We start from the raw sequence: 25,032 nt of genomic DNA on the forward strand, positions 1-25,032 counted from the left end.
CAGAGCATCATTAGGAACGTGTCATTCCAGGGAAATAGACACCTGCCCACACTGGGCAGGAAAGCCTGGACCATGAGGGAGCTGAGGGAATGGAAAGGAAAGGACATGTGCGTAACTCGGGAAGGAAGGTGCCCCAGGATGTGGAGGTGGACCCGGCAGGGTCCCTGGAAGGTGAAAGATGACGTCCAACTCTGGAGCCCAGGCCACCTGAAAATGAGGTGCAATGGAGGAAAAGTGAACAGGCTGACCTCTAAAAGGGACCAGACTGACAGGCAGAAACATTTCATAGCAGCTGGAGATACAGGACTGGAGCTCGGGCACTAAAGCAAGGCTGGCCAGAGAGGGATAACATCAATAAAGGCTCATCCTGGTGCACATGCATTCTGGGGTCGGGGCACTGTGGCATGACTCACGAAAGATTCGCAGGAGACTGCACGTAACTCTGTGGTTTCCTGTGGACAGCGAGAAGTGAACCAACGGATGCTTCTATTTTAACAGCTGTGCATTCATGTTTAATTTCTCCTGGGAAGATATAACCAGTAATTCCTACACACAACTTCATGGATATGATTATTTAGGATAAGACTAAATTTGTTTTCCAATGACTTGATTTAAAGTCAATGTAAAGACCAAATCTCAAGTAAATAGCAGGACAAGTGGGACTCTGGTGAAGCAGGGGTGCAAATGACTATCATTTAGAAAACACCGCAGTGCAGCAACCCACTCAGTTCAGTTCAGTCGCTCAGTCGTGTCCGACTCTGCGACCCCATGAACCGCAGCACGCCAGGCCTCCCTGTCCATCACCAACTCCCAGAGTCCACCCAAACCCATGTCCATTGAGTTGGTGATGCCATCCAACCATCTCATCCTCTATCGTCCCCTTCTCCTCCGGCCTCAATCTTTTCCAGCATCAGGGTCTTTTCAAATGGGTCAGCAACCCACTGACTCTCCATAAAACCCTACCAGGTAACTAGTATCATCATCTCCACTTTACACACAGGAAAACTAAAACTCGGGTAAGGGGCAGGAACAAGGCCACTCAATTTGTCAATGGCACAGCCAAGGCCATGCCCGGCATTATCAGATTCAAAAGCTCCTAGCCCCACCGCAGCAGCAGCCCAGCCTCTAGGTGAGCAAGGGAGGAACTAGAGGATGGGGTGGGGGGTGGGCAGGAGGGGCAACTGGGAAACTGCTGGAGCCGCGGGAGAATCAATTGTCCAGTATCACGTCGAAGTCAAGGGAGGACAGACCTTTGGCGAGAGGAGGATCAGAGGAAAAGGAAGCCTGGAGACAAGGGCCGAGGGCTATGATGATGAGAGAGCCATTCATGAGGCTTCAGAGGGCACTTTCCCCAGCGGGCTCAGGAAGGGAGACAGGTGGTGGGCGTGACTGGGTTTGGGCAAGAAGAGGCTGCAGACAGACCTGCATTTGAGCAGGCTTCCCTGGTGGCTCAGAGGGTACAGTGCAGGAGACCTGGGTTCAATCCCTGGGTCGGGAAGTTCCCCTGGAGGAGGGAACGGCAACCCACTCCAGTCCTCTTGCCTGGAGAATCCCATGGATGGAGGAGCCTGGTGGGTCACAGTCCATGGAGTCGCAAAGAGTCAGACATGACTGAGTGACTTCACTTTATAATAAAGGCAGAGGAGGAACACGGCCTCGGCAGGAGAAGCAGAGAAGCAGGGCCCACAGGGGTGAGCAAAGATGCTCCACCAGACCCCCACAAGCCCCCAAGGAAGAAGGGGCCCTGGGAGGGTGGGACAGCCTAGGTCTCTGGACATGCAGCATTGGGGAGCATCTCAGGGGGACAATGAGCATCTCAGGGAAGTGATGGGCTAGAGGGGAGGGCATCCCTGAGCAGGGCCCCTGTCCCAGAGGGCTCCCGAGCTGCGAAATCCAGACAAGCCTCAGGGCCCAGGGCCACCTGTGCAGATTCGTCACTGGGGAAGGTCTTTCCTGAGAGGTGGAGCCGCTTGCGGAGATAGGGCGCGCTCTGCGGGACCCAGACGGGAAGCTCCGGCTCTTGTCGGCGTCCAGGCGGGCAGGGCCAAGGGCCGCAGGTGACCGCCTACGGCACCTCCGCTGGGAGGGCAAAAGCAGGAGCAGAGAGGAGCGGGGTGGGCTCGGGGACGGGGCAGCTGGCAAGGGGAGGGGGCTGGCCGGAGTACAGACATGGCTGAGGGGTGCGGGAGAGGAGGGAACCCGGTGCTGGGCAGGCCGACCCCAAAGGCAATGTGGGGAAGGGTCGGCGCAGGACACCGGGGAGACAGTTTCAACAGGCTGAAAGAATGATCTCCCATGAGAGCCACAGTAACCTTCAGAAGCGCATAGGATGTCCTTGCAGACCAGGAAAGAGGGGCTCCGGGGAGAACGGACAGGCCTCTATCGCTGCTGCAGGATTTCTCCCTGGGAAAGCTGGTGGTGGAGAAGGATGATCAAAAGGGTGCTGGAGCTCCGCCCTGATTCGCCCTAGGAAGGGTGGAGTCTCCTTCCCCGGCACAGTCTTAGTCTCCATAAGCACGCGCTGATAACGATTCACACCAGACCCTGTGGTCGCAAGCAACCTTGCCAACTCCTATCTAACTGTGGCCACGGGGACAGGATGTTTCCTCTGGGGGTTGGTCTGTTTTTCAACCACAGTCAAGTCCATGGATGAGTTGACAGCGGGGAACTGTGATGCATAAACAAATTAAAGAAACCCGGTCACCCCATGGCCCATCAGCACTTGGGTGGGAGGGCCCCCTCGCAAGGAACCGAGACGGGCAGCTGACCATCGGAACATCAGATAACCTTATCAGAGCTGGAGCTGGAGGCTGCGGGCCAGCCCCCCGCACGCTCCCAGCGTCAGAATGAACTAGATCTGAGGACTCACCACGGAAAACACCCAGCTATCAGAAAAGCTGTGTGTCAAAAAAGAAGTGAAGGCCAGCGGGGCCACAAGAGGCAAGGAAGGACTTTTGAGGAGAAATAAACCGCCAGGCCTTTCAGCTCTCAGCAAAGGCATGAACAGAGCTCTGACCCACCCACTGCAGGAAAAAAAGAAATAAATCCTCCCTGCTTGGCACCAAAAATCTTCCTTATCCTCTTGGGAGTAGAAACAGCTTTAGAAGAATCAGAAGGATGCTTTTTTGTTTTTTCTTTTAGGGGATGAGAAATGCAGGGATTTTTGTTTCCTGAACAGCCTTCCTGCCCTGAGTCACCCTTCCTCCAGGCTGCCCCCACTCCCCCCGCCTCCGGGAGGAGCTGCCCGGGTACCGGGCACTCGGTAGGCGCCTGGCCGGCATCTGCAACACCGGAGCCGTGCAGATGCAAAGACACGCGACCGAGGCGTTCTCCCCTCCTCGGTCAGAAGACGGCGGGACAGGAGAGGGGAGGAAACGATGGCGCCCTTCCGAGTGAGACCTTCCTTTGTCTTCAACATCCGAACAAATGCAAATGAAAGGGGAGGGGTGAAAAACTGATCCAATCTCGAATTTGCCCTTTGACTCAGGGAACTCAAACGGGGGGCTCTGTAATAATCTAGAGGGGTGGGAAACGGTGGAAGTCGGAAGAGAGATTCAAGAGGGAGGGGACCTAGGTGCACTTGTGGTGAATTCATGTTGATGTGTGACAGAGATCAAACCAATATTGTGATCAACAATCAAGTAAAACTAAATAAATATTTTTTTTTAAAAAGGAAAGATAAAGTGAAAGAAAAAAAGAGAAAGTGAAAGAAAAAGAAAAAAGACCCAATCCTAAACTGGCATTGGGTGAGGGCAAGGGAGGCCTTGAGGGCAGACAAACTCCCGTGGGACATCTCCCGCCACTTCCCCAGGAGCCTGAGACAGTCCCCGGCGCCTTTAAGGCCTCTCTGGACCTGTGATACCCTCTCGGATTACAACACTCCTGGTCCTATTCCTCCTTACTCACTGAAGCCAGTTTTCCACTCTACTGTTGCTTTCTCTTCCAGAGCAATTATTTTTAGCATTTGACTATGTGCTACAGAATTCAGAAAAGTCAGTTAAATTGAGACCTTGCTGTTTCTAATTTTTTCCCCCTTCTGTGTGCAGACAAGATCAGAGGTTCTTAGAATCACCTGTGTATACTCAGTTGTGTTTGACTCCTTTCAGCCCCATGGACTGTAGCCCACCAGGTTCCTCTGCCCATGGGACTTCCCAGGCAAGAAGACTGGAGTGGGCTACCATTTCCTTCTGTGTCTCCAGAGGATCTTCCTGACCCCGAGATGGAACCTATGGCTCCGGTATTGGCAAGCAGATTCTTTACCACTAACGCCGCCTGGAAGCTTCAAAAAGCTTGATTGGGGGTGGTGCTTGGAGATCAGTTCAGGATTTTTTCTTTAAAAGTTCTCCAGGTGATTCTAAATGGAGAACCCCTGTGCTAGATCACTATCAGATTCATCTTTGGTCTTTAGTGGAAATAAGCCCCTCCCCGGGCAGCTTCCACAGGAAATTAGTGATGTTCCCTTAAATCAATACTTCTCAAAATTCAGTCTGTTTTAGGAGCAACTTAATCTTGTTAAAAATGCAGATTCCTGTGCTCCACACCGGAGATGCTTTCAGAAGGCCTCTGGTGGTTTCAAGAGTGCATTTTTAACCACCACCCCCAGCAATGCTCATGCCAGGGCGGGGGTCCATGGACAACTCTGAAGCACAAACGCTGATGGGGTCAGCTCCGGTGGTGGCCCTGCTGGGCTTGAATTTTTCACAGCCTATTAATACTCTGTGAGAGGTGTCATCCTCAAATTGCAAGAGCTGGGATGGTAAAGCCCAGAAAGAGAATAAAGCACTACAGGGCCATTCGGATCCTCCACTCATCAGGGCAGCTAATGTTCTGATCACAAAACGGGTACTCATAGATTTCCCACCTTACGTGTTAAGCGAGAAGCCTCTCTTTGCCATCTGTACTTTTTGGATCATATCTCAGTACTCTTTCTAACATCTTCAATAGAATCCTCTACTTGCAGGCCAAGTGACAAACTGGCACAGTCATGGCCACCCTCCCCCCGCCAATGCCTCCAATGCCTTCTGTCAAACCTTCTCATTCATCAACCAGAAAAGCACAATCTCGTCTCCCAGCTGAGTCAGTTACCTGGTTACTATGGAAACGCTGCCCTGCTTACCTCTGTGCTGCGGCCCATGTCAGCACTGGCTGGGGTGCCTTCACCAATCCTCTCTGCTACTTATGTCCTATCTGGGGGCCCAGGCCTGGCTCTAACCTCACAGCTCCCGTGTGGGGTGCTCTTCTTTGGCCTCCCAGATCCATTCTCCACCCTCTTCCATGCCCTGCTCTGTGTCCCAGGGGCCTGATTTCCAGGGACCACACCATCTGAGCTCTCCTGCCCTCTGGCTTCAGACTGGAGCAGCCAACGGGAGGAGAGAAGACACCCGATTTATCCCCTCGCTCCCTCCAAACTTCGGGAGATGGTGAAGGACAGGGAAGCCTGGCTTGCTGCAGTCCACGGGGATGCAAGGAGCGGGACACGACTGAGCGACTGAACAACCACGTCCCCAGCTGGCTGTTGCAGTTCTGACTCCGGCTGAGTTTCTCTGCGGTCACAGCTCTTACCAGGCTCCCTGCAGGCCCCGCAGGCCTGGGATGGTGAAAGCTTCCTACAATAGCCAGGCCCTGGGTACTTGAGCATCTTATTGACTTCCTTGCATGCACATCTGCATGCTTAGTTGCTCAGTTGTGTCTTCCTCTGTGATCCACAGACTGCAGCCCTCCAGGCTCCTCTGTCCAGGGGATCTCCCAGGCAAGAATACTGGTGTGTGTAGCCACTGCCTTCTCCAGGGGATCTTCATGACCCAGGGATTGAACCCGGGTCTCCTGAATTGGAGGCAGATTCTTTACCATCTGAGCCGCCAGGGAACCACCAGCCTGTTGACTCCCTTAATTCTCTGTAGTTTCTTCATTCAATTCTTACAGTTAAACTACTTTGGAAGTTCCGTCTGTTTCCTTCTCAGACCCTGGCTGATACAGCCTCAGTAAGATCTTTCCCAAGACCCCAACTCACCCAGTCCTGGGAGATCACACCCACCTCAAGGTCTTCTGTAGCATGAATCACACACATGGTTGGTACACAGGCCAGGCTGCGTTGAGTACTGAGGGTCCCTGGAGTAGTCTAATCTGGCTGCCCACCCTACACTCTCCCAGGCAACCACTACCTCTGCCAACCGTGTCAGCCAATGCGCCACACTCAACTCTTACCTCTAACTTAACCTAGTACTTCTGACCCTGTCCCTAAAGGGGCAGTGTTTCTCATCACATGACCTCTCCCACCCACCTCCTTCCCAGGCATAACTAAACGACAGCCAGTCTGGCGGGCAGCCTACCAGATGGCTCTCTCGGATTCTCCATCCAAGAAGCCCAGAGCCTGACATTGTCAGGGTGGGGAGGTTGCTAGATGGCCTTCAGGCCTGGCAGCCAGGCTGACCCATGGGAAATGGAAGAGCTGGTTAAGAGCGAAAAGACAGAGGAGGGTGGGAGAGAGATCTGGAAGGCTCTGTGGGACTGCTGTCTTTCCAGAAGTTTCCCTGTTCCGGATCCTTTAAGGCCTATGTGTACCTCTCTTCCTGTGCCTGTGAATTTACCAGTGATTTCTTACAACCATCCTGCCCTTCCCCCGCACAAGCTTGGGTACGTTTATGATTCATGCAGCAACAAGCCTGAAACCCCGGGAGTCCTACTCTTATGGGAACCCAGGAGATTTGAGGCAGGGACCTTGCAGACCAGGAACTTTCTAGATACCCGGATTAAATCTTGGGCACAAAGGAAGAGACATTCCTTGGTTGCAGAAGTCTGGGAACGGATAAGAGGGGCACCCCGGGGACTGAGAGAAGGCACTCCTACTACATTCCTCAGCAGAGGAGAGCATCAGTGGGCAGGGGAACCCAGACGACAGAGTGGGAGCGACTGAACCCAGAGGAAAAGCTGAGACCAGCCATGGGCAAGGCGGCAATGAAGCAGGGCAGAGGGAGAAAGGGCATTTCAGCAGGAACACTGAGACGTGTTACTGAAACGTCTGACCTCAGGGTCAGACCTAAGGGGATGGGAACCCCCATCGTGGTTGTCTCCAAGGAAGGCATGGTCTGGGAAGCAAAGGCTCCTTATTCATCCCACATGCTTAACATACGTGTATTGAGTATGCAGACACAATGCAGTCATCCTGAACCTCGCAAACTCATCCACAGGGTGGGAGTCTTAGGCACTCAGCCGTGTCCGACTCTGCAACCTCATAACCTGCCAGGCTCCTCTGTCCATGGAATTCTCCAGCCAAGAACACTGCAGTGGGTTGCCATTTCCTTCTCCAGGGGATCTTCCCCACGCAGGGATCGAACCCAGGTCTCCTGCATTGCAGGCAGATCTTTTTACTGACTGAGCTACCAGGGAAGCTTTCATCCATAGGGTAGGGGTGATTTATGAGTTCTGGGCCACAGATGGAGACCTGAGCTCTGTGAGATTCAGTCACCCAGTCAGTAACTAACAGAGTGAGTTGTTGTTGTTAAGCTGTGTTGCTAAGTCATGTCCGACTCTTTGCCACGCCCTGGATGGCAGCAGGCCAGGCCTCCCTGTCCCCCCATCTCCTGGACTTTGCCCAAGTTCATATCCATTGAGTTTGTGATGCTGGGACAGAGCTGGGACTCAGCCCAAATCATCTCACTACAAAACCCATCTTCTGAATGACTCCATATGCCCAGTCCTTGCCCCTTCCAGTGGGGCATTTCTTGTGTCTGATCCACCGTCTTCACTAGGTAAAAAGACACCTGAGGGCAGGGACTAAGTCTTGTCCCAGGCCCATGTCATGGACTCCTATTTCTGGGCTTAGACCCCAAAACTCAATAAATGGTTGTGACACTAACGATAATAAAGATACTACTAGAGGAATCAATCAGCAGCCTGATGTCTGGGGACTCTTCCATCAGAGAAGCTAACATTCTTCCCCTGCTGCCCAGGAGTGAAGAGATGAAGGTACAGATAATAAACAGGGTGAGCCTATTTCTGCCACTGAAAGAAAGTGAAAGTAAAGTCGGTCAGTCGTGTCTGATTCTTTGTGACCTCATGGACTGTAGCCTACCAGGTTCCTCCGTCCATGGGATTTTCTAGGCAAGAATACTGGAGTGGGTTGTCATTTCCTTCTCCAAGCGATATTCCCGACCTGGGTCTCCCGAATTGTCCATATAAACCCCAATTTATTCACAGAAAACAAACTGAAGATAATCTTTCATCTGTGATTAGCTGTGACCACATTTATGATGCAAATGAGTGACAGGAAACTCCCAGGCTCTGACTGGCCTGGGACAGGAATGGAGGAGCAGAAGGCCATCCAATACTGACAGCAGAAAAGCAAGAACAGCGACAAGCCGGGTCAATGAGCTCCCTGGGTGCAGAATTGCAGTCTGCAAGGTCCCACTGTCAACTCAATAATGTGTCACCTTCATCTGAAAACTAGGGAAGGCTCACAGCCAGTCTCCACGCAAGACTGTAACTAACTATGAGATGGCCAAGCTCCAAAGCTAACAGGCAAAGTGCTATCTTTATCTTCAAGTTCATGAGGGAGGGGGACCTGACAGCCCTTGGGTCCTTTGCATCAACATCACAGCTCTCACATCAGTTCAGTCCAGTCGCTCAGTCATGTCTGACTCTTTGTGACCCTATGGACTGCAGCACACCAGGCCTCCCTGTCCTTCACCAACTCCCAGAGTTCACCCAAACTCATGTCTATTGAGTCAGTGATGCCATCCAACCATCTCATCCTCTGTCGTCCCCTTCTCTTCCTGCCCTCAATCTTTCCCAGCATCAGGGTCTTTTCAAATGAGTCAGCTCTTCACATCAGGTGGCCAAAGTACCAGAGTTCAGCTTCAACATTAGTCCTTCCAATGAACACCCAGGACTGATCTCCTTTAGGATAGACTGGCTGGATCTCTTTGTAGTCCAGGGGACTCTCAAGAGTTTTCTCCAACACCACACTTCAAAAGCATCAATTCTTTGGCACTCAGCCTTCTTTATAGTCCAACTCTCACATCCACACATGATCACTGGAAAAACCATAGCTTGGACTAGACAGACATTTGTTGGTAAAGTAATGTCTCTGCTTTTTAATATGCTGTCTAGGTTGGTCATAACTTTTCTTCCAAGGAGCAAGCGTCTTTTAATTTCAAGGCTGCAGTCACCATCTGCAGTGATTTTGGAGCCCCAAAAAATAAAGTCTCTCACTGTTTCTATTGTTTCCCCATCTATTTACCATGAAGTGATGGGACCAGATGCCATGATCTTAGCTTTCTGAATGTTGAGTTTTAAGCCAGCTTTTTCACTCTCCTCTGTCACTCATCAAGAGGTTCTTTAGTTCTTCTTCACTTTCTGCCCTAAGGGTGGTGTCATCTGCATATCTGAGGTTATTGATATTTCTCCTGGTAATCTTGATTCCAGCTTGTGCTTCATCCAGCCCAGCATTTCTCACGATGTACTCTGCATATAAGTTAAATAAGCAGGGTGACAATACACAGCCTTGACATACACCTTTCCTGATTTGGAACCAGTTTGTTGTTCCACGTCCAGTTCTAACTGTTGCTTCTTGACCTGCATACAGATTTCACAGGAGACAGGTCAGGTGGTCTGGTATTCCCATCTCTTTAAGAATTTTTCATAGTTTGTTGTGATCCACACAGTCAAAGGCTTTGGCATAGTCAATAAGGCAGAAATAGATGTTTTTTCTGGAACTCTCTTGCTTTTTCGATGATCCAGCAGATGTTGGCAATTTGATCTCTGGTTCCTCTGCCTTTTCTAAAACCAGCTTGAACAGCTGGAAGTTCACAGTTCACGTACTGTTGAAATCTGGCTTGGAGAATTTTGAGCATTACTTTACTAGCGTGTGAGACGAGAGCAATTTTGTGGTAGTTTCAGCATTCTTTGGGATTGGAATGAAAACAGACCTTTTCTAGTCCTGTGGCCACTGCTGAGTTTTCTAAATTTGTTGCCATATTGAGTGCAGCACTTTCACAGCATCATCTTTTAGAATTTGAAGTAGCTCAACTGGGATCCCATCACCTCCACTAGTTTTGTTTGCAGTGATGCCCCTAAGGCCCACTTGGCTTCGCATTCTAGGATGCCTGGCTCTAGATCTCATATCAGGAAATGATTTATTTGCATCCAACCTCAATCCTTCTCGAGCTGTTGAAGCTTAAGACCTCTTGTCTTTAGCACAAAAGGCAGCATCTGCTTCTCCATGTTTTGTCACCAACAGCCTCTGAGGTTAGTAAATCCGCCCCCAGACAAATCACTTCCCTTTCTTTATCTCTCCTCCAGGCTTTTGCGAATGTGCTTTTCTTCCAGCTCCTCTAAAGGTAAGACTATTTGGCAGCAGTGATGGAACACAAGGTTGGAAATGAGATGCCATCAGCTCTGTCACTTACTGGCCTTGTGACTTCGGGCAGCCCAGGGTCAACCCAGGCCCACTCTCTTCTTAATGTAGAGGAGGATGACACCTCCTCTACTCAGGAGGGCAAAGAGGTCGTTATTTCAGGCCACCTGTCAGTTATACATAATTTTAAAGTTGTGAAAGAAAAAGGTGATGAAATAGACTTTGCATTTCAAGTCCTCAGGCCTTCTAAATATTTATTACATGAAAGTGCTTCATGAGACAAACTGTTTATGCCTCTGTGCAAATTTGCTCATCAAAAGTCCCTTCCCTCTCCCACTCCACGGGGGTGCTGATTGTTTGAGAGGCTAGTTAGACATGGCTTCACAGAATCCAAAAGGATGCTAATGCTTGACCAGAAGAAAGGATATGAGTGCGCACAGGTCTCTCTGTATGTGATAGAAATTTCTGGAATGTTACACACACACACTCATACTCACACCCATACACACAAACTGTGAAGACTGGCTATCTGTTAGAAGTGGGATCTTTTTCTTTATATACTTCCAAAATGCTCAGAAATCTTTTTTGTTAACCATAAGCACATGATTACTTTTATCATCCTAAAAAGGCCTAAATATAAAGAACCACCACTACCACCACATTAAAAAAGTTCACGGAAATTGACTGTAGGTCTCAATCTAGGGCTGCCATGCCCTAAGAGGAATAAGACTGCACAACTTTCATATTTCACTGCCAACGCTCAACCCGTACCTGCTGAGTGCTCAATATTCAACAACATTTACTAATAAGCACACACTCAGGGCTGGCATCGCGCTAGACCAGAAGCTGGCCAGCCGCAGCCTGTGCACCAGATCCAGCCCACCACCTGTTTCATAAATAAAGTTTTCTTGGAACACAGCCACGCTTACTCATTTATGCATTGTCTGTGGCTGCTTTGTGCTATAATACCCGAGCTGAATACTTGCTACAGAGACCAAATGGCCCCACAGTCTAAACTATTTACTCTGTGGCCCTTTCCAGAAAAGGTTGCCAGCCTCTGTGTTAGTTAGGATGGTGAGTGTGACAGGCCCGTATCCTGCATGCATGGGACTCGGGGTCTAGTCAGGGGGACTCAGTCATACAAATAAATGTACATTTGCACCATGCTAGCAAAAAAAGGTGTCTTGGTGCCTTTAGAGAGTATTATTGGCAGCTGATGGCTTCCCTGGTGGCTCAGATGGTAAAGAATCTGCCTGCAATGCAGATCTGGGTTCGATCCCTGGGTTGGGAAGATTCCCCTGGAGAAGGAAATGGCAACCCCCTCCAGTATTCTTGCCTAGAGAATTCCATGGACAGAGGAGCCTGGCAGGCTAGCATCCATGGGGTCACAAAGAGTTGGACATGACTGAGTGACTAGCATCTCACTGGCAGCTGATGTAGTTGGGAATGTCATGGAAGACAAAAAAGTCCAGCAGATACAAAGACCCTATGATGCGAGAGAACACAGAAATTAAAAACAACAACAAAAACAAAACAGGAAGAAGCCAAAGTGGACAGAGGTTAAGGCCTGGCAATGTGTGACAGCCGATAAGGCTGGGAGGGGACTGGGAGGCCAACCACACAGGACTCTGGAGACCCCGATAAGGACTGTATCTGACGAGAAATGGGGAGCCCTTGAAGGGTTTCCAGTGGGGTCACTGGAGACAGGATGAATGTTTTGAAAGACTTTGACTTCCAGGTGGAGGAAGGCTAAAGGAGACCCAGGCAGGATGGGTCAGCCAGTTGGGCAGCTGTTTTGCAGAGGCCTGGATAAAAATGGTGGCATCTTGAACCCCAGGGTACAGATGGTGGGGCTTAGAGGGGTGAAGTCTGTCTAGTGAGGCACAGAAGCAAGGCCATCAACCATTCCAAACGGTCCCACCTGGCCATGAAGGAGGCATCTGAGGTCACCACGGGTTCCATGGTTTCAGATACAACAGACATATTCAAGAATGAGAAGAGATCTTTCTATGGTTCATAAGCCCAGCTTTCCTTTCTCTGTGCTTCCTGTGTGTTCTGAGACTGTGGTGGATGCCCAGTCTTTCAGATACATAAATAGCGGCCATTTCCTCACATGATCCCTGTTCCATCATGCCTCCTGGTCAATTCAATCACCCCTAAAATGAAGGTGCAAGTCAACTGGAACATGTAATTTATGTCTTCAAGCCCTAGTTCAGTTATCTATTTCCTGTGAAAAAGAAGTACTCATTTTTCAATTTTGATTAAAAATATAAAATGCCCTCCTGTGAATGAGCCATACGTCTGTCAGGCACTGGGTCAATAAAAGCATGACTGGAATACTAAATGGTGCTTCTATTTTGGGTTCACTTGATGAGTTGGTTTCTTTCTTATGTCTCCTTCCTTTCAATGGCCAAATAGCATATGTGTCAGGTTCTGTGGAACCAACAGGCTACAGGACCACTCAAAAGATATGATATGCAACATGAAGGAAAAGACACTGTTGACCAAACAGGAATTCTGGGAGCAAGACCAGATCACTGGCAATGAATACTACTGGCAAGTGGGAGTATTTATCTTCTCATAGTTCCACTTGTAGAGTTGTCAGTTTGAAAGGAAGAGGAATCTGAAACCCAACAAATAAAATCTTTATTCCTCAAGACAAGCTCCATTCAATCACCATGAATTGTAACTGAGATTTCCAGAACAGTGTGTTAGAAGCCCAGCCAGACATCATCCAAAGAACTGGATTAATTCAGTAAAATGAAAATAACACATCAGTCCGTTAAAAATCTGGAGAGAAAATACTGACATTGTCACTGGAAAGCAGCATGACAGAGCAAAAAGAGAGCTAAGAGCTTTGGAGTGAGGCAGCATAAGCAGCTGGCAGAGATAACCTTGGATAAGCTATTTAATGCTTCTGAACGTCAGTTTCCTAAACCACGAACCATGGATTATAAGACCTAGAGTTGTTCTATGAATGAGATAATTTGTGAAGATCCTTGCACACAGTAAGGGATTAATAAATGATAGTTCCTTTCCCTAAACTGCTCAAATTTAAGTCTGGACTGAAAGAATGGTGTACAGATCCATCACACTAGATAATTCCAGGACAAAGAGTCACTCAAATGTTCTGCCAGTCCAGGGCAAGTACCCTAACTTGCTCCTGAGAGCGACCACGAATCCAATGGAGACACTCAATTCAAATATGAAGAAAAAGGCAGCAAGGGGGAGAATGTGTGACTCCTGTTTTTACTACCTGCTAAGGAGAAATTGTGAGCAGATGACTGTGGAAGCTGCCCTGTGAGTCAGGCGCTGCCGGTCTCCTCGGGCTCGGCACAGGAGCCTGGAATGCAGTTGCTCACTGTTTGCTTCACGACAATCCATCTCCTGGTTGCTCAGGACAGGGCAGGTGCAGGCAGCTCTGGCCCCTGCTTTGTTCTGGTTTTTCCAATCACCTATACCCGTCCGCCCATCCATCCATCTTCCATCCACTGTCTCTCACCATATATCTTCTGAGCATCCATCATGTGACTGTGGGACACAGACCAAGCATTTGAGAAGATACACAGATGGATGTTTTAGGACAGACAAGCAGGGTTGCAGGAGTTACCTATCTAATCCATCATTCCATTCGTGTGTGTGTGCGTGTCTGTCTAACACCTGTTAAAGGAAGACCTTACCAGTGTACACATTACTATTAAGACCTCACCATATTACAGGTTCTATGCTACACGCTTATATGTGTTATCTTGTTTGTCACAACTACTTTATGAGGTCAACATTGTTATTATCTTTCATGAACAGATCAGAAAAATAGAACTGGAAGAATTTGATTACACAGCTTGTAAATGGCAAAGCAGGGATCCGAAGTCAGGTTTTGTAATGAGGAAGAAAGAATCAGAAATGTCCCATTTGCTGAGCCCCTTACCCTGAGATGTCAGTGTATGATATCTTCTTTGTATCTGTTCTCTGACACAATAAAAAGAGGGCTGGTGTTAGAATGAATGAAACAGTGCGTCTAACAGCTTCAGAAGATACAAGCAAGAAGGTACTGATGGAGATGAAAGATTAAAGACTTAACTGAGGTTCTAGCCGTGACAACTGTTCACGTATATTTACTAAGATCTGAAACATGACTTCACTGTGCCCTTTAGGAAAATACTTTTGCCATTGACCAAAATATCTGCTTTACTCTGGAGTCACTGACACCTAAACAACATTCACATAGCCAGATACGTGCCCCCACTTGTCCTGTGACTGTGGAGAAAGAGAAATGGGGTAGAAATTAAGATTCCCATATGAAAGATATACTGCCGGCTCAAGTCAATAAAGAATCTACCTGCAATGCAGGAGATCCAGGTTCGATCCCTGGGTTGGGAAGATCCCCTAGAGAAGGGTATGGCTCCCCACTTCGGTATTCTTGTCTGGACAACCCCACGGACAGAGAAGCCTGGCGGGCTATAGTCCACAGGGTCGCAAAGAGTCAGACACAACTGAGCAACCACACTTTCCCTTTTCATGAAAGGTGAGAATTAAAGTCCTAAGACCACTAATGCAGTGGAACCATGGGAGGTCAAAAATCTCCACAGTAAAACGAAAGAGCTCCAGACTAGGAGCAACTAGTCATGAGTTCCAATCCAAGCTATGTGACCTTGGGCACGACAATTAATTAATCCCTCTGAGCCAGTTGCCTCATAGCTACAATGAAGAGAATAAGATCTACCTCACAGTAATTTTGTAAGACTAAATAAGTTTAGGCAGACTATAAAGCCAGTTCCTTCCAACAGTCACATGTGTAAAATGACAAAGCCTTGGGGACTTCCCTGGTGGCCCAGTGGTCATTCTGTGCTCCCACTGCAGGGGCATGGGTTCGATCCCTAGTTAGGGAACTAATATCCCACATGTCGCATGTCCAAAAAAAAATTTTTTTTAAAGAAAATGACAGGATCTTATACGTTGACTTCTAGTGTAAATTGACAAAATCCTTTGCAAAGACATCACTCGTATGTTATCCAAAAATTCTTCCATTAAATGGAAATAAGTTGAGTGACTAAAAGGTCAAGGTTCCCTGTACTAAACCAGAACCCAGTCCTCAGTTCTGACAGCAAACCCTTCAGACCATTTCCATCCTGCTAACAGGGACACACGCTATCCCATCTCTTTCTTGCCTTCTCCCCATTCTCAATTTTAAGGTGACCATGTTCCACATAAAACCCACAACACCCCTCTGTCTTCTCTGCTTCCTTTTGAAGTTCTCATTGTGTCCCTCAGAAGCCCCCTCAAATGTGGGGACCTGTTATATGACAGTGGTGGTCGTGGTGGTTTAGTCGCTAAGGTGTGTCCCACTCCTTGTGACCCCATGGACTGTAGTCCTCCAGGCTCCCCTCTGTACATGGGATTTCCCAGGCAAGAATACTGGAGTGGGTTGCCATTTCCTTCTCCAGTTACATGACGCTAAAGAGAGCTAAATCATTTGAGGTAGTTCCAAACACCAGAGCTAGAACTGGTGGGGTGGATTTAGAGGAAGGTTCCAGCTCTGCATATGGAATATGCTTGGAACAGTGGCGGCTGGCCAGCTGGGAGGCGAGCTTCTAAAGCAGGCAGCTCTCCACCAAGAAAGCTCAAGCAGAATATCTCACCTCCTGCTGCTGGATTGAACCACTGAACATCATATGATTTTATCCAGAACTTACTGAGTGCTTTCCAATGTCCTAGGCCTTAGAAAGGCAAGTATGAGTAAAATGTGGCCCTCAGCTCTCAAAAGCTCACACTGGAGAGACAAACTCATGAGCAGGTAGTTATAAAGCAGTGTGTGTGTGTGTGTGTGTGTGTGTACACACACACGCAGGTGCATGCACATGTAAGCCCTCAGGCATGTCCAACTCTTTGCAGCCTTAAGGACTGTAGCCTTCCAGGTTCCTCTGTCCATGGAATTTTCTAGGCAAGAATACTGAGTGGATTGCCACTTCCTTCTCCAGGGGATCTTCCCAACCCAGGGATCAAACCTATGTCTCCTACATTAGCAGGTGAATTATTTCCCACTGAGCCACATGGGAAAGTGAAAATGAAAGTCGTTCAGTCGTGTCCACCTCTTTGCGACCCCGTGGACTACACAGTCCATGGAATTCTCCAGGCCAGAATACTGGAGTGGCTAGCCTTTCCCTTCTCCAGGGGGTCTTCCCAACCCAGGGATTGAACTCAGGTCTCCTGCACTGCAGGTGATTCTTTACCAGCTGAGCCACGAGGGAAGCCCAAGCCACCTGGGAAGCCCTTTATAAAACAATGTGGTAAGTACAAAAATAGAGAAATTACAGGGAATGCTGCGGGAATGCTAACTCAGGAGGTGGCCCTCACTCAGGTGGGCTGTTCTTTCTGGAGGAGGTGACACCTGGACAGTCTTAAAGGATGGAGTAGGGGAAGCAGTGAAGGGCGAGATGGGGGCAGTGTAGGACGGGTGTTCAGGGTGAAAGGACTGAGCGTGAGCAAAGGAACAACCGTGACCCAGGCAGCTGGATAATGCTAGAACAGTCTACGGGGGTGGGAGGCAGGCTGGAGCCGCAGACAGGAGCCTGGGAAAGGGGACCTTGTAACCCGCATTGTGCAGCGTGAACTTTGTCTTGGAGGCACTGGGCAGCCAACACCTTAAGGGTTCTAAGTACACAGGTGACTAAGTTTCCATCTCCTTGGATTTAGGAAGTTTTCTCTTCTTTTCCCAAAGGGAGACTGCAGGCCAGCTTTGAGAACCACTGACTTGAACTCAGGAGCCCCAGGGTCAGAACAGCCCTGCCTGACTCACCACCGAAGGCAAACACCCAGTTCCTTAGGTCCCTGCCTCTTCCTCTTCTGTCTCCTGGGCCTCTCGGTAATGCTGACCTCACAAAAAAGTGATGTGGGCACCAGGTGACTCAGCGTTACAGAGGGCTTGGAAGTGGCCGAAGTCCACGCTGAACCCTGAGCATCTTTCTGCAGCAGGCGTGCTGGCGGGGAGGCAGGTTTGCTGCAGTGAGCTCCAGGGCCCGCCAGCCTTGTGATCTGGCAGCTTCTCCCCCCTCTCACCTTCCTTGCCTTCCACTTAATACCCACTGGCTCCTGGCTGACTCGGCCAGACACCAAGGAGGGAAGGGACGGCCAGCACAAGCCCGCCTTGCAGACGAAAGCATCCTTCTGCCTGGGCTCAGCCACCGGACCACTGCCAGCTCCCCAGGAGGGACCCCCGGCCTCCTGGGCTTTTCTGAACCGCTGCACCTCCTAGCTCTCGAGCTGCCCCCTCCTCAACCCAGGGCTCCCCTGACGGCTCAGCAGGTAAAGAATCTGCCTGCCAATGCAGGAGACACGGGTCCCATCCCTGGGTCACGCAGATTTCCCTGGAGAAGGGAATGGCAACCCACTCCAGTATTCCTGCCTGGGAAATCCCAAGGACAGAGGAGCCTAACGGGCTCCAGTTCAAGGAGCTGCTAAGAGTCAGACACAACTTTGTGACTAAACAACAACAACCACCTCCCACCCCACCGGCTCCTTCCCCATCCTATTTTACCCCCCAGACCTATTCCTCACTTCTCAGGGCCCAGAGTCTCCACTGCCTCCCCGAAAATCCTGTCCCTCTCTTCTCTCCTGAATGAGTCATGCTCCTTCGGGCTCCTTCAGTAAGTGCCTAAATGCTCCCCACCCCTCCCACTTCCTTGATCACTCCATTCCCAGCCCCGCCCTTCCACCACTCCCCTTCAGTCTGAGCAGGAGTTGACCATCATCTACCTCCTGGTACTGGTTCAGCTGCTCCGACCATTCCCTCCACACGAATCCCTGAATCAGCCACATACGTCCCACTAAGCATATTCCCTCTGCTGGGAATGTCCTCATCCCTGTCCCCTTCTGAACATCCTTCCGGGCACAGCACAAATGTCACCCTGACCCAAAGGCTCTCTCCTCTCACCTCCAAGACTGATTAAATCTAGTAGGACTTTGTTTACCTTTTTAAACAGAGGGTGTTTGGCTTATGTTACAATAACAGCTAGGGCTGATGTATCAGGCACTCCTCAGAGAACCTTGTATAAAGTAACTCATTTAATTCTCAGAATCATCCTGTTATTACCTCTAAGTCAACCTGCCCAAGTTTACAGTGATCCAGTGGGAGAAAGATTCTTTACTGTCTTAGTCATCAGGGAAGCCCCAGTGTATGCCTAAGCGTATCTAATTTACCAAGGCTTTTTCACAAGCCTGAGCTCATCAGCTGGATGTGGAGAAGGTAAAGAGGACAGAGGTGCAGATGGCCTGAGATCTGGTCAAGGTCTTAGAGCTAGAAATAGCTGAGTGAGATGATAGAAATTACAACCCAGGGCTCTGAATAAAACAACAGAAAGTCAGTCCCCTGCTCATGGTGTGGTCCTGGGCAGCTGTGGCCATCAAGACGGGGTAGGCTGATGTAAATCAACTATACATCAATGAAAACATTGGGGGAAAAAAATAAGAAGAATATCAAAGTCAGCCAGTTTTTTAAAAGGAAAAAAAAAGCGGGGGGGGGGGGGGCAGAGCTGCATGTTCAGCTGCCCCCTCCCCCTATGGATGAAGTGCCCTTGGTTGTCAGGCAGGGGAGCCTGACCCAAACTTCTAGACAGAAGCTGGCTGAGCTGACTAGGGCAGAGTGTGTTAAGGCAGGTTCAGCAGGACCTCTGGGGACCTCTCGGAATGTTTGGTCACTCTCACCAGACAGAACCCAAACCCCCTGAGAGACCACATGATTTTCCAAGCGGTCTGATAATATATCAATAGATATTAAGAAAGAGTCAGGAAAAACCGGTTTGTCCCTCCCATTAGCTGGGGGCAGTCAATGATTCCCTACTACTTGTACCTATCCCATCCCATTTCTAAAACATCTGTATCTTTATTTCATTGACCTAAGCTCAGGGGGTGAAGAATCCGCCTGCAATGCAGGTGGCACAGGTGACGCGGGTTCAATCCCTGGGTCGGGATCGACCCTGGTGAAGGAAATGACAACCCACTCCAGTATTCTTGCCTGGGAAAATTCCATGGACAGAGGAGCCTGGCGGGCTACCGTCCATGGGGTCGCAGAGTCGGGCACGACCGAGTGCATGGCACAACCCAACACAACTTCAGATTTACTCAATGCCTTGTGCAGAAGGGACGGCTTTTGCAGCTCAGGTGGCTTCCACAGAAGAAAGGCTTTTCCCTAGTAGGAAGACCGACCGCATCTTTCCACAAGTTTGGCGGCCTCTCTGAGCCTTCATCTACCCACCCATCCTGCAGAATCGTGGCAACAGCTTGTGAGCTCCCAGCCCCCGCGTCCTGCAGATCCGACTGATCTCCTGGGTCACCGTCTCACGCTCCTCACAATTCAGGAAATGAATGAGACACTGCAGATGTCTACGCTGTAACCGCCTACTGGGAACCTCGGACCCTCGTAGCTTCATCTCAGGCTCGCAGATGGCCGAGCTCCGGCCCGGGGTGTTGACCCGGGTCTAGGCAGGCTGTAATTCCGGGGGCGCGGCGGGGAAGGTCGGAAACCCGGGTCTCCGAACTCCGGCATCGAAGCCCGGGGCCGCCGTTCCCCTCCCGACCGCTCGCGGGGGGCTGCCAAGCGCCCTGCGAGGCCAGCCCGGCGACGGGGCTCGGGAAGCGCCTGGCTTACCTGCGGCTCCACCAGCCCGCGCGGCTCCGCGCCCAGGGGCGCCGGGCGCGCGGCGCGGAAGGCCGAGTACACGGGGATGCGGTGCTGGGTGCTGTACAAGGTGGCGAAGCGCTCGGCGCCCTCGGATCGCTGACAGATCCTCACGTGGGCAGCGGCCGCCGGCCCCGCGGGCGGGGTCCCGGCGTAGAAGAAGCGGTCGCATTCGCCGAAGCCGGCCTCCTCCTGGCGCACCAGCCGGGCCTCCAGCAGCCCGGCCAGGGCGAGGAGGCCGCCCAGCGCCAGGCAGCGCTCGGGGCCCATGGCGCGTCTGCGGGCCGGGCGGGCGGAGCGCGAGGCCGCTCAGCTTGGCAGCCGGGAAGTCGGAAGCCGGGCGCGGCGCGGGTGGGGCGCTCTTGGCCGGCCGGGCTGGGCGGCCCCGGCGGCGGGGGCGGGCCCGCGTTCCGAGGCCGCGCCCACCTCGCGCCGGCCCCTCCGAAGACGCCCGCGCCCGTCCGCCCGGGGCTGGGCGCGCGGCTGCAGGGATGCCGGCCGCGTCCCCCCGGGGTGCCCCGCACCTGGCACCGCCTGGGCTCCGCCGTCCGAGTTCCCAGGTTCGGGGACGCGCGCTGCCCAGGCGGAAAGGGCTGAACCAGGTCGGCTTTATCCGGGAGCACCGTCCCCGGGGCGCGAGCCTAGAAGCCTCCGGTGACAGCGCGCCCCAGGGATCCTCAAGGATGACAAGAGGCGGCGTGAGATGCCCACAGCAACTGTGGCTCTTTGGGGCGGATGGGCAGAGACCCCCCCCCTGTGAAATCCGATACAAATCAGTCTCCCCCCTTCCCAATGGAAGTCTTAGCATCCGCCTGCACATGGACATAACTCCGTTGAAGTTTTAGCAGGTCAGAAGCGGGGACACCCAAGTTAAGAAATCCTGTTGAAGGAAATTCCTAAACTAGGTAGACTGTTCAGCTCTGTGGTTTACTTGGAATCAAAACCAAAACCAAGAAAGGAACGAGACCGGCCGATCTCACTGGTTGGTAGGTCGGTTGGTTCATTATTCTCTCCCGAGTGTCTGTGTGCCAAGCTGGGTTCGGTGACAGCGTACAGTGGTAAACAAGAATAGGATCCCTGCGGTCCGCATGACGAAACCTAGTGGGAAAGCTTGTCCTTAATCAAAGAAGCAGTCTATTAAAGGAATAATGGAACACGGAGCGTGGAGCTGTGAGAAACTCCCTGGAGGAGGCAGGGTCTGTTTGCGTGAAGAGTGTTGTCTGAAGTGAGACCAAGGGGATGTTAGCAATGAGGCAAAAGATGAAAGTACCCTGTACTACGGGGCTCTCCCAGCAGAAAGGATATGTTGGAGGGATTTAAGGAGGGTGGGTGTGGGTAGAGAACTGTGAACTAGAAGACTGTGAGAAATAGGATTAAAGGAGGCAGGGGACATAGCAATCAGAGTGTCATAGGCTGGAGGCTGTCAAACATTTTCTGCCAGGATCCATATTGAGAAAAAAAAAAAAAAGCTGGGACTTCCCTGGTGGCTCAGATGGTAAAGAATGTCCTTCCAGGGCGGGAGACCTGGGCTTCAATCCCTGGGTCAGGAAGATCCCCTGGAGGAGGGCATGGTAACCCGCTCCAGTATTCTTGGCTGGAGAATCCCCATGGACAGAAGAGCCTGGCGGGCTACAGTCCCTGGGGTCACAAAGAGTCGGACGTGACTGAGTAACTTAGCACACAGATGAGAGATGGCAGCTGGGACTGGGCTGGTTCTCGAGACAGAGTCAGAATGCCTACCAGGGCGCCTCCACTCACATATTATGTTTAATCTTAGTTCCTAAGTGTGACACAGGGGAACTGGACCAGAGTGTTCTGACACTTGCCTATGATGGCTCAGTTTGTGAGTGCAGAGACAGGTTTGGTCCAGGCCCGTTTGCTTCCTAAGCCTGGCCTTTCCTCTAAGTCACAGTACATTGGTAACACGAGCCTGTAAAATAGGAGACAGGTTGTCAAGAGGACACATTTTGGAGCTTCTTAAGCTGTTGTTCTTAACAAATCCCTTATGGGCTTCAATATCTGAAAATGTTAACTAGGTTTGGTCCCTGACATGAAACCTAAACTTGTTTCTTACTTTAAAAAAAAAAAAAAAAACCTTTAATGTGATGTCACAGAAATGGCTAGACTTGAAATCCCCTTTGATATGGAGTAATAGGCTTCATGGGATTTTTTAATATTTATATTATTATATAGGATTATTCATGTTCCCCAATGGCAGTTTGTGTTGTCAACTCTAAACACAATTAAACAACTAGAAATCGGTCCCTCTCCTCTCTGTGTTCCCTGTACATGCTCACTATGCTACTTATCACATTAGACCAGCTCTCCCCAACCTTTTGGCACCAGGGACCGATTTTGTGGAAGACAATTTTTCCATGGGTTTGGGGCATTAGTTTCAGGATGATTCAAGTGCATTATGCTTATTGTGCATGCATGCAGGCCTACGAAGTCACTTCAGTCGTGTGCGACTCTTTGTGACCCTATGGACCGTAGTCCATTAGGCCCCTCTGTCCATGGGGTTCTCCAGGGAAGAATACTGGATTGGGTTGCCATGCCCTCCCCTAGGGGATCTTCCCTACCCAGGGATCGAACCCGCATCTCTTCTATCTCCTGCATTGGCAGGCGGGTTCTATTATCATTACATCAGTCCCACCTCTGATCATCAGGGATTAGATCCCAGAGGCTGGGGACCCTGGATGTTAGGGTATTAATCAGTCTGTCTTCTCTACTAGTCAGGTACTCCTGGGGACAGGCTTGTCCCTTCTTAGTCTCTGGGTCTCACTGGCTACCAGAGAGTCTGGAATAATAGATGTAATATGTGATTTTGTTGTATTTGAATAAATGCAGAATATAAAAATAAATTCTCAGTTTTATGACTAAGGCATTTATATGACCTTAATTCACTGTTTCTCAAACTTTCTTGATTCTTCCCCCCACCCCCCCCCCCCAAGCATAACTATCTCTGCCACTACTCCTCCACACCCTACAGCAGATTCTAGTTTTCCTCCAGGCCCCAGTCAGGAACCAACACACATATACACAGAATATTTGCATATCCCACAGCTGGGGTAATTCTGTCTACTTTAGTATCTTTTAGTTTTATAGTATGAACAAGAGAGCTTCTTTTTGTTTGCCTGCTTTCCAAAGATAGAGTATGCTATGATATTGAGTTTACTTTTGCAAATTACAAATGTCCACATGCCAAGATTCTGGAACATACTACATGGTGGGAGTACCTTGGTCTAATAAAAGTTTTTGCTGACAGCACATTCCAGGGGAAGAGTGTCTTTCACAGTATCTTTATGAGTGATAATTCACTCTCTCCACCGAGGTCTGTTTTCTTTACCACTGACTCTTCTCACCGGGGTGAGGTTTCACAGCAGATCGTCTTAGACCTCAGCACTGACACCAGTGCCAATCCAGCATCTGTCAATGCGTGTTAGTTGCTCAGTCGTGTCCGACTCTATAACTCCATGGACTGTAGCCCTCCAGGCTCTTTTGTCCATGGGATTCTCCAGGCAAGAATACTGGAGTGGGTTGCCATACCCTCCTCCAAGGGATCTTCCCAACCCAGGGATCAAACCCGGGTCTCCTGCATTGCAGGCAGGTTCTTCACCATGTCAGTCACCAGGGAAGCCCTGTCAATAGCCTCCAGAAAGGCCCAAAGAGGAAGAGTAATGGTTGATGTGGAATAAAATAACATTCTACTTGGACTTCAGTGGTTCGGTTGATTCTGTTCCAGGCTGTCTGAAAACATAGACCCTTCTCCAACTTTGCAGCCTGTACCACCTCACCTCTCATACCCAGTTATTAATCTCTTCACCTCCTCCAATTCATTCTGCAGCTGGAGTGGCTTCCTAAAAATAGACCTGCTGGTGTTATCCCACTCTCACAGCCCATCACTCACTCTCCAGCTGCCTTGGGGTGAAGCCTGACTCCCTACCTGACAGCTGAGACCACTGAGATCTGCCCCTCGGTCTCACTTCTGACAGGTGCCACCTGGCCCCTGTGCTCTGAGCAGTGCTATTCAGCTTCTTGCAGTTCCTGCAGCAGAGTTCCTCTCTCTAATCCCTGAGACTCTGCATCATAAAATACTTCCCTTGGCCTGGAATTCTCCCCTTATATTCCCATCCCTTCATCTCTTTCATCTAGCGCTTTTTTTTTTTAACACAATCCAGCTAAACATTAGTTCCTCCAGTCACCCGTCTTTCTAACAAGTGTGTCCTCACCCCTTGCCCTCCTCCTGCGCTATGCCCAGTTACAGGCCTTTTCTGATTGTGCCTTTCCTCTTTTCGGCCACACCATACAGCTTGCAGGATCTTAGTTCCCAATCAGGGACTGAACCCTGCAGTGGAAGCTCAGAGTCCTAACCCCTGGGCCACCAGGAAATTCCCTGATTATGCCTCTTAAACCTAGTTTTTCCCCCTGTATCTAACTACCACCTCCCCACTCAGACATAAATACAGTGCCTGCTATACAGTGGGTATTCAATACAATGAGTGAGTAAATGAAAGAGGAAAAATCCCTCATGAAATTCCATTTGGAGTCTCGTGGCTCTAATTCATTCATTCATTTTCAAACTGTTTTTAAAATATCTGCCATGAAGATGAATGGATAAGGAAGTTGTGGTACATATACACAATGGAATATTACTCAGCTATAAAAAGGAACACATTTGAGTCAGTTCTAATGAGGTAGATGAACCTATTAGAGCCAGTTATACAGAATAAAGTAAGTCAGAAAGAGAAAGACAAACACACCGTATATGAACACATACTTATGGAATCTAGAAAGAAGGCACTGACTATCCTAAGTGCAAGGCAGCAAAGCAAACACAGATGTAAAGAAGACACAGGCTTCTGGACTCACTAGGAGAAGGAGAGGGTGGGATGATTTGAGAGAATAGCACTGAAACATTTATACTGCCATATGTAAAATAGATGAGGAGTGTGAGTATGATCTAGGACGCAGGGTGTGCAAAGCTGGTGCTCTGTGACAACCTGGA

The 25,032-nt window shown here is 50.0% G+C and overlaps 1 protein-coding gene across 1 annotated transcript in view; it reads right to left on the minus strand.

Moving 5' to 3' along the window:
• ENDOD1 (endonuclease domain containing 1) overlaps nucleotides 1-20,444 on the minus strand; it is a 32,837-nt gene extending 12,393 nt beyond the window's left edge. Inside the window, exon 1 of the mRNA XM_043898001.1 lies at nucleotides 19,998-20,444. Coding sequence (XP_043753936.1) covers nucleotides 19,998-20,297 — 300 coding nt within the window. The 5' untranslated portion in view covers nucleotides 20,298-20,444. The remainder of the gene's footprint in view (nucleotides 1-19,997) is intronic.
• Nucleotides 20,445-25,032: the final 4,588 nt, after the last annotated feature.

This window comes from Cervus elaphus, chromosome 1 (assembly GCF_910594005.1).
Source record: "Cervus elaphus chromosome 1, mCerEla1.1, whole genome shotgun sequence".
Lineage (NCBI taxonomy): Eukaryota > Metazoa > Chordata > Mammalia > Artiodactyla > Cervidae > Cervus > Cervus elaphus.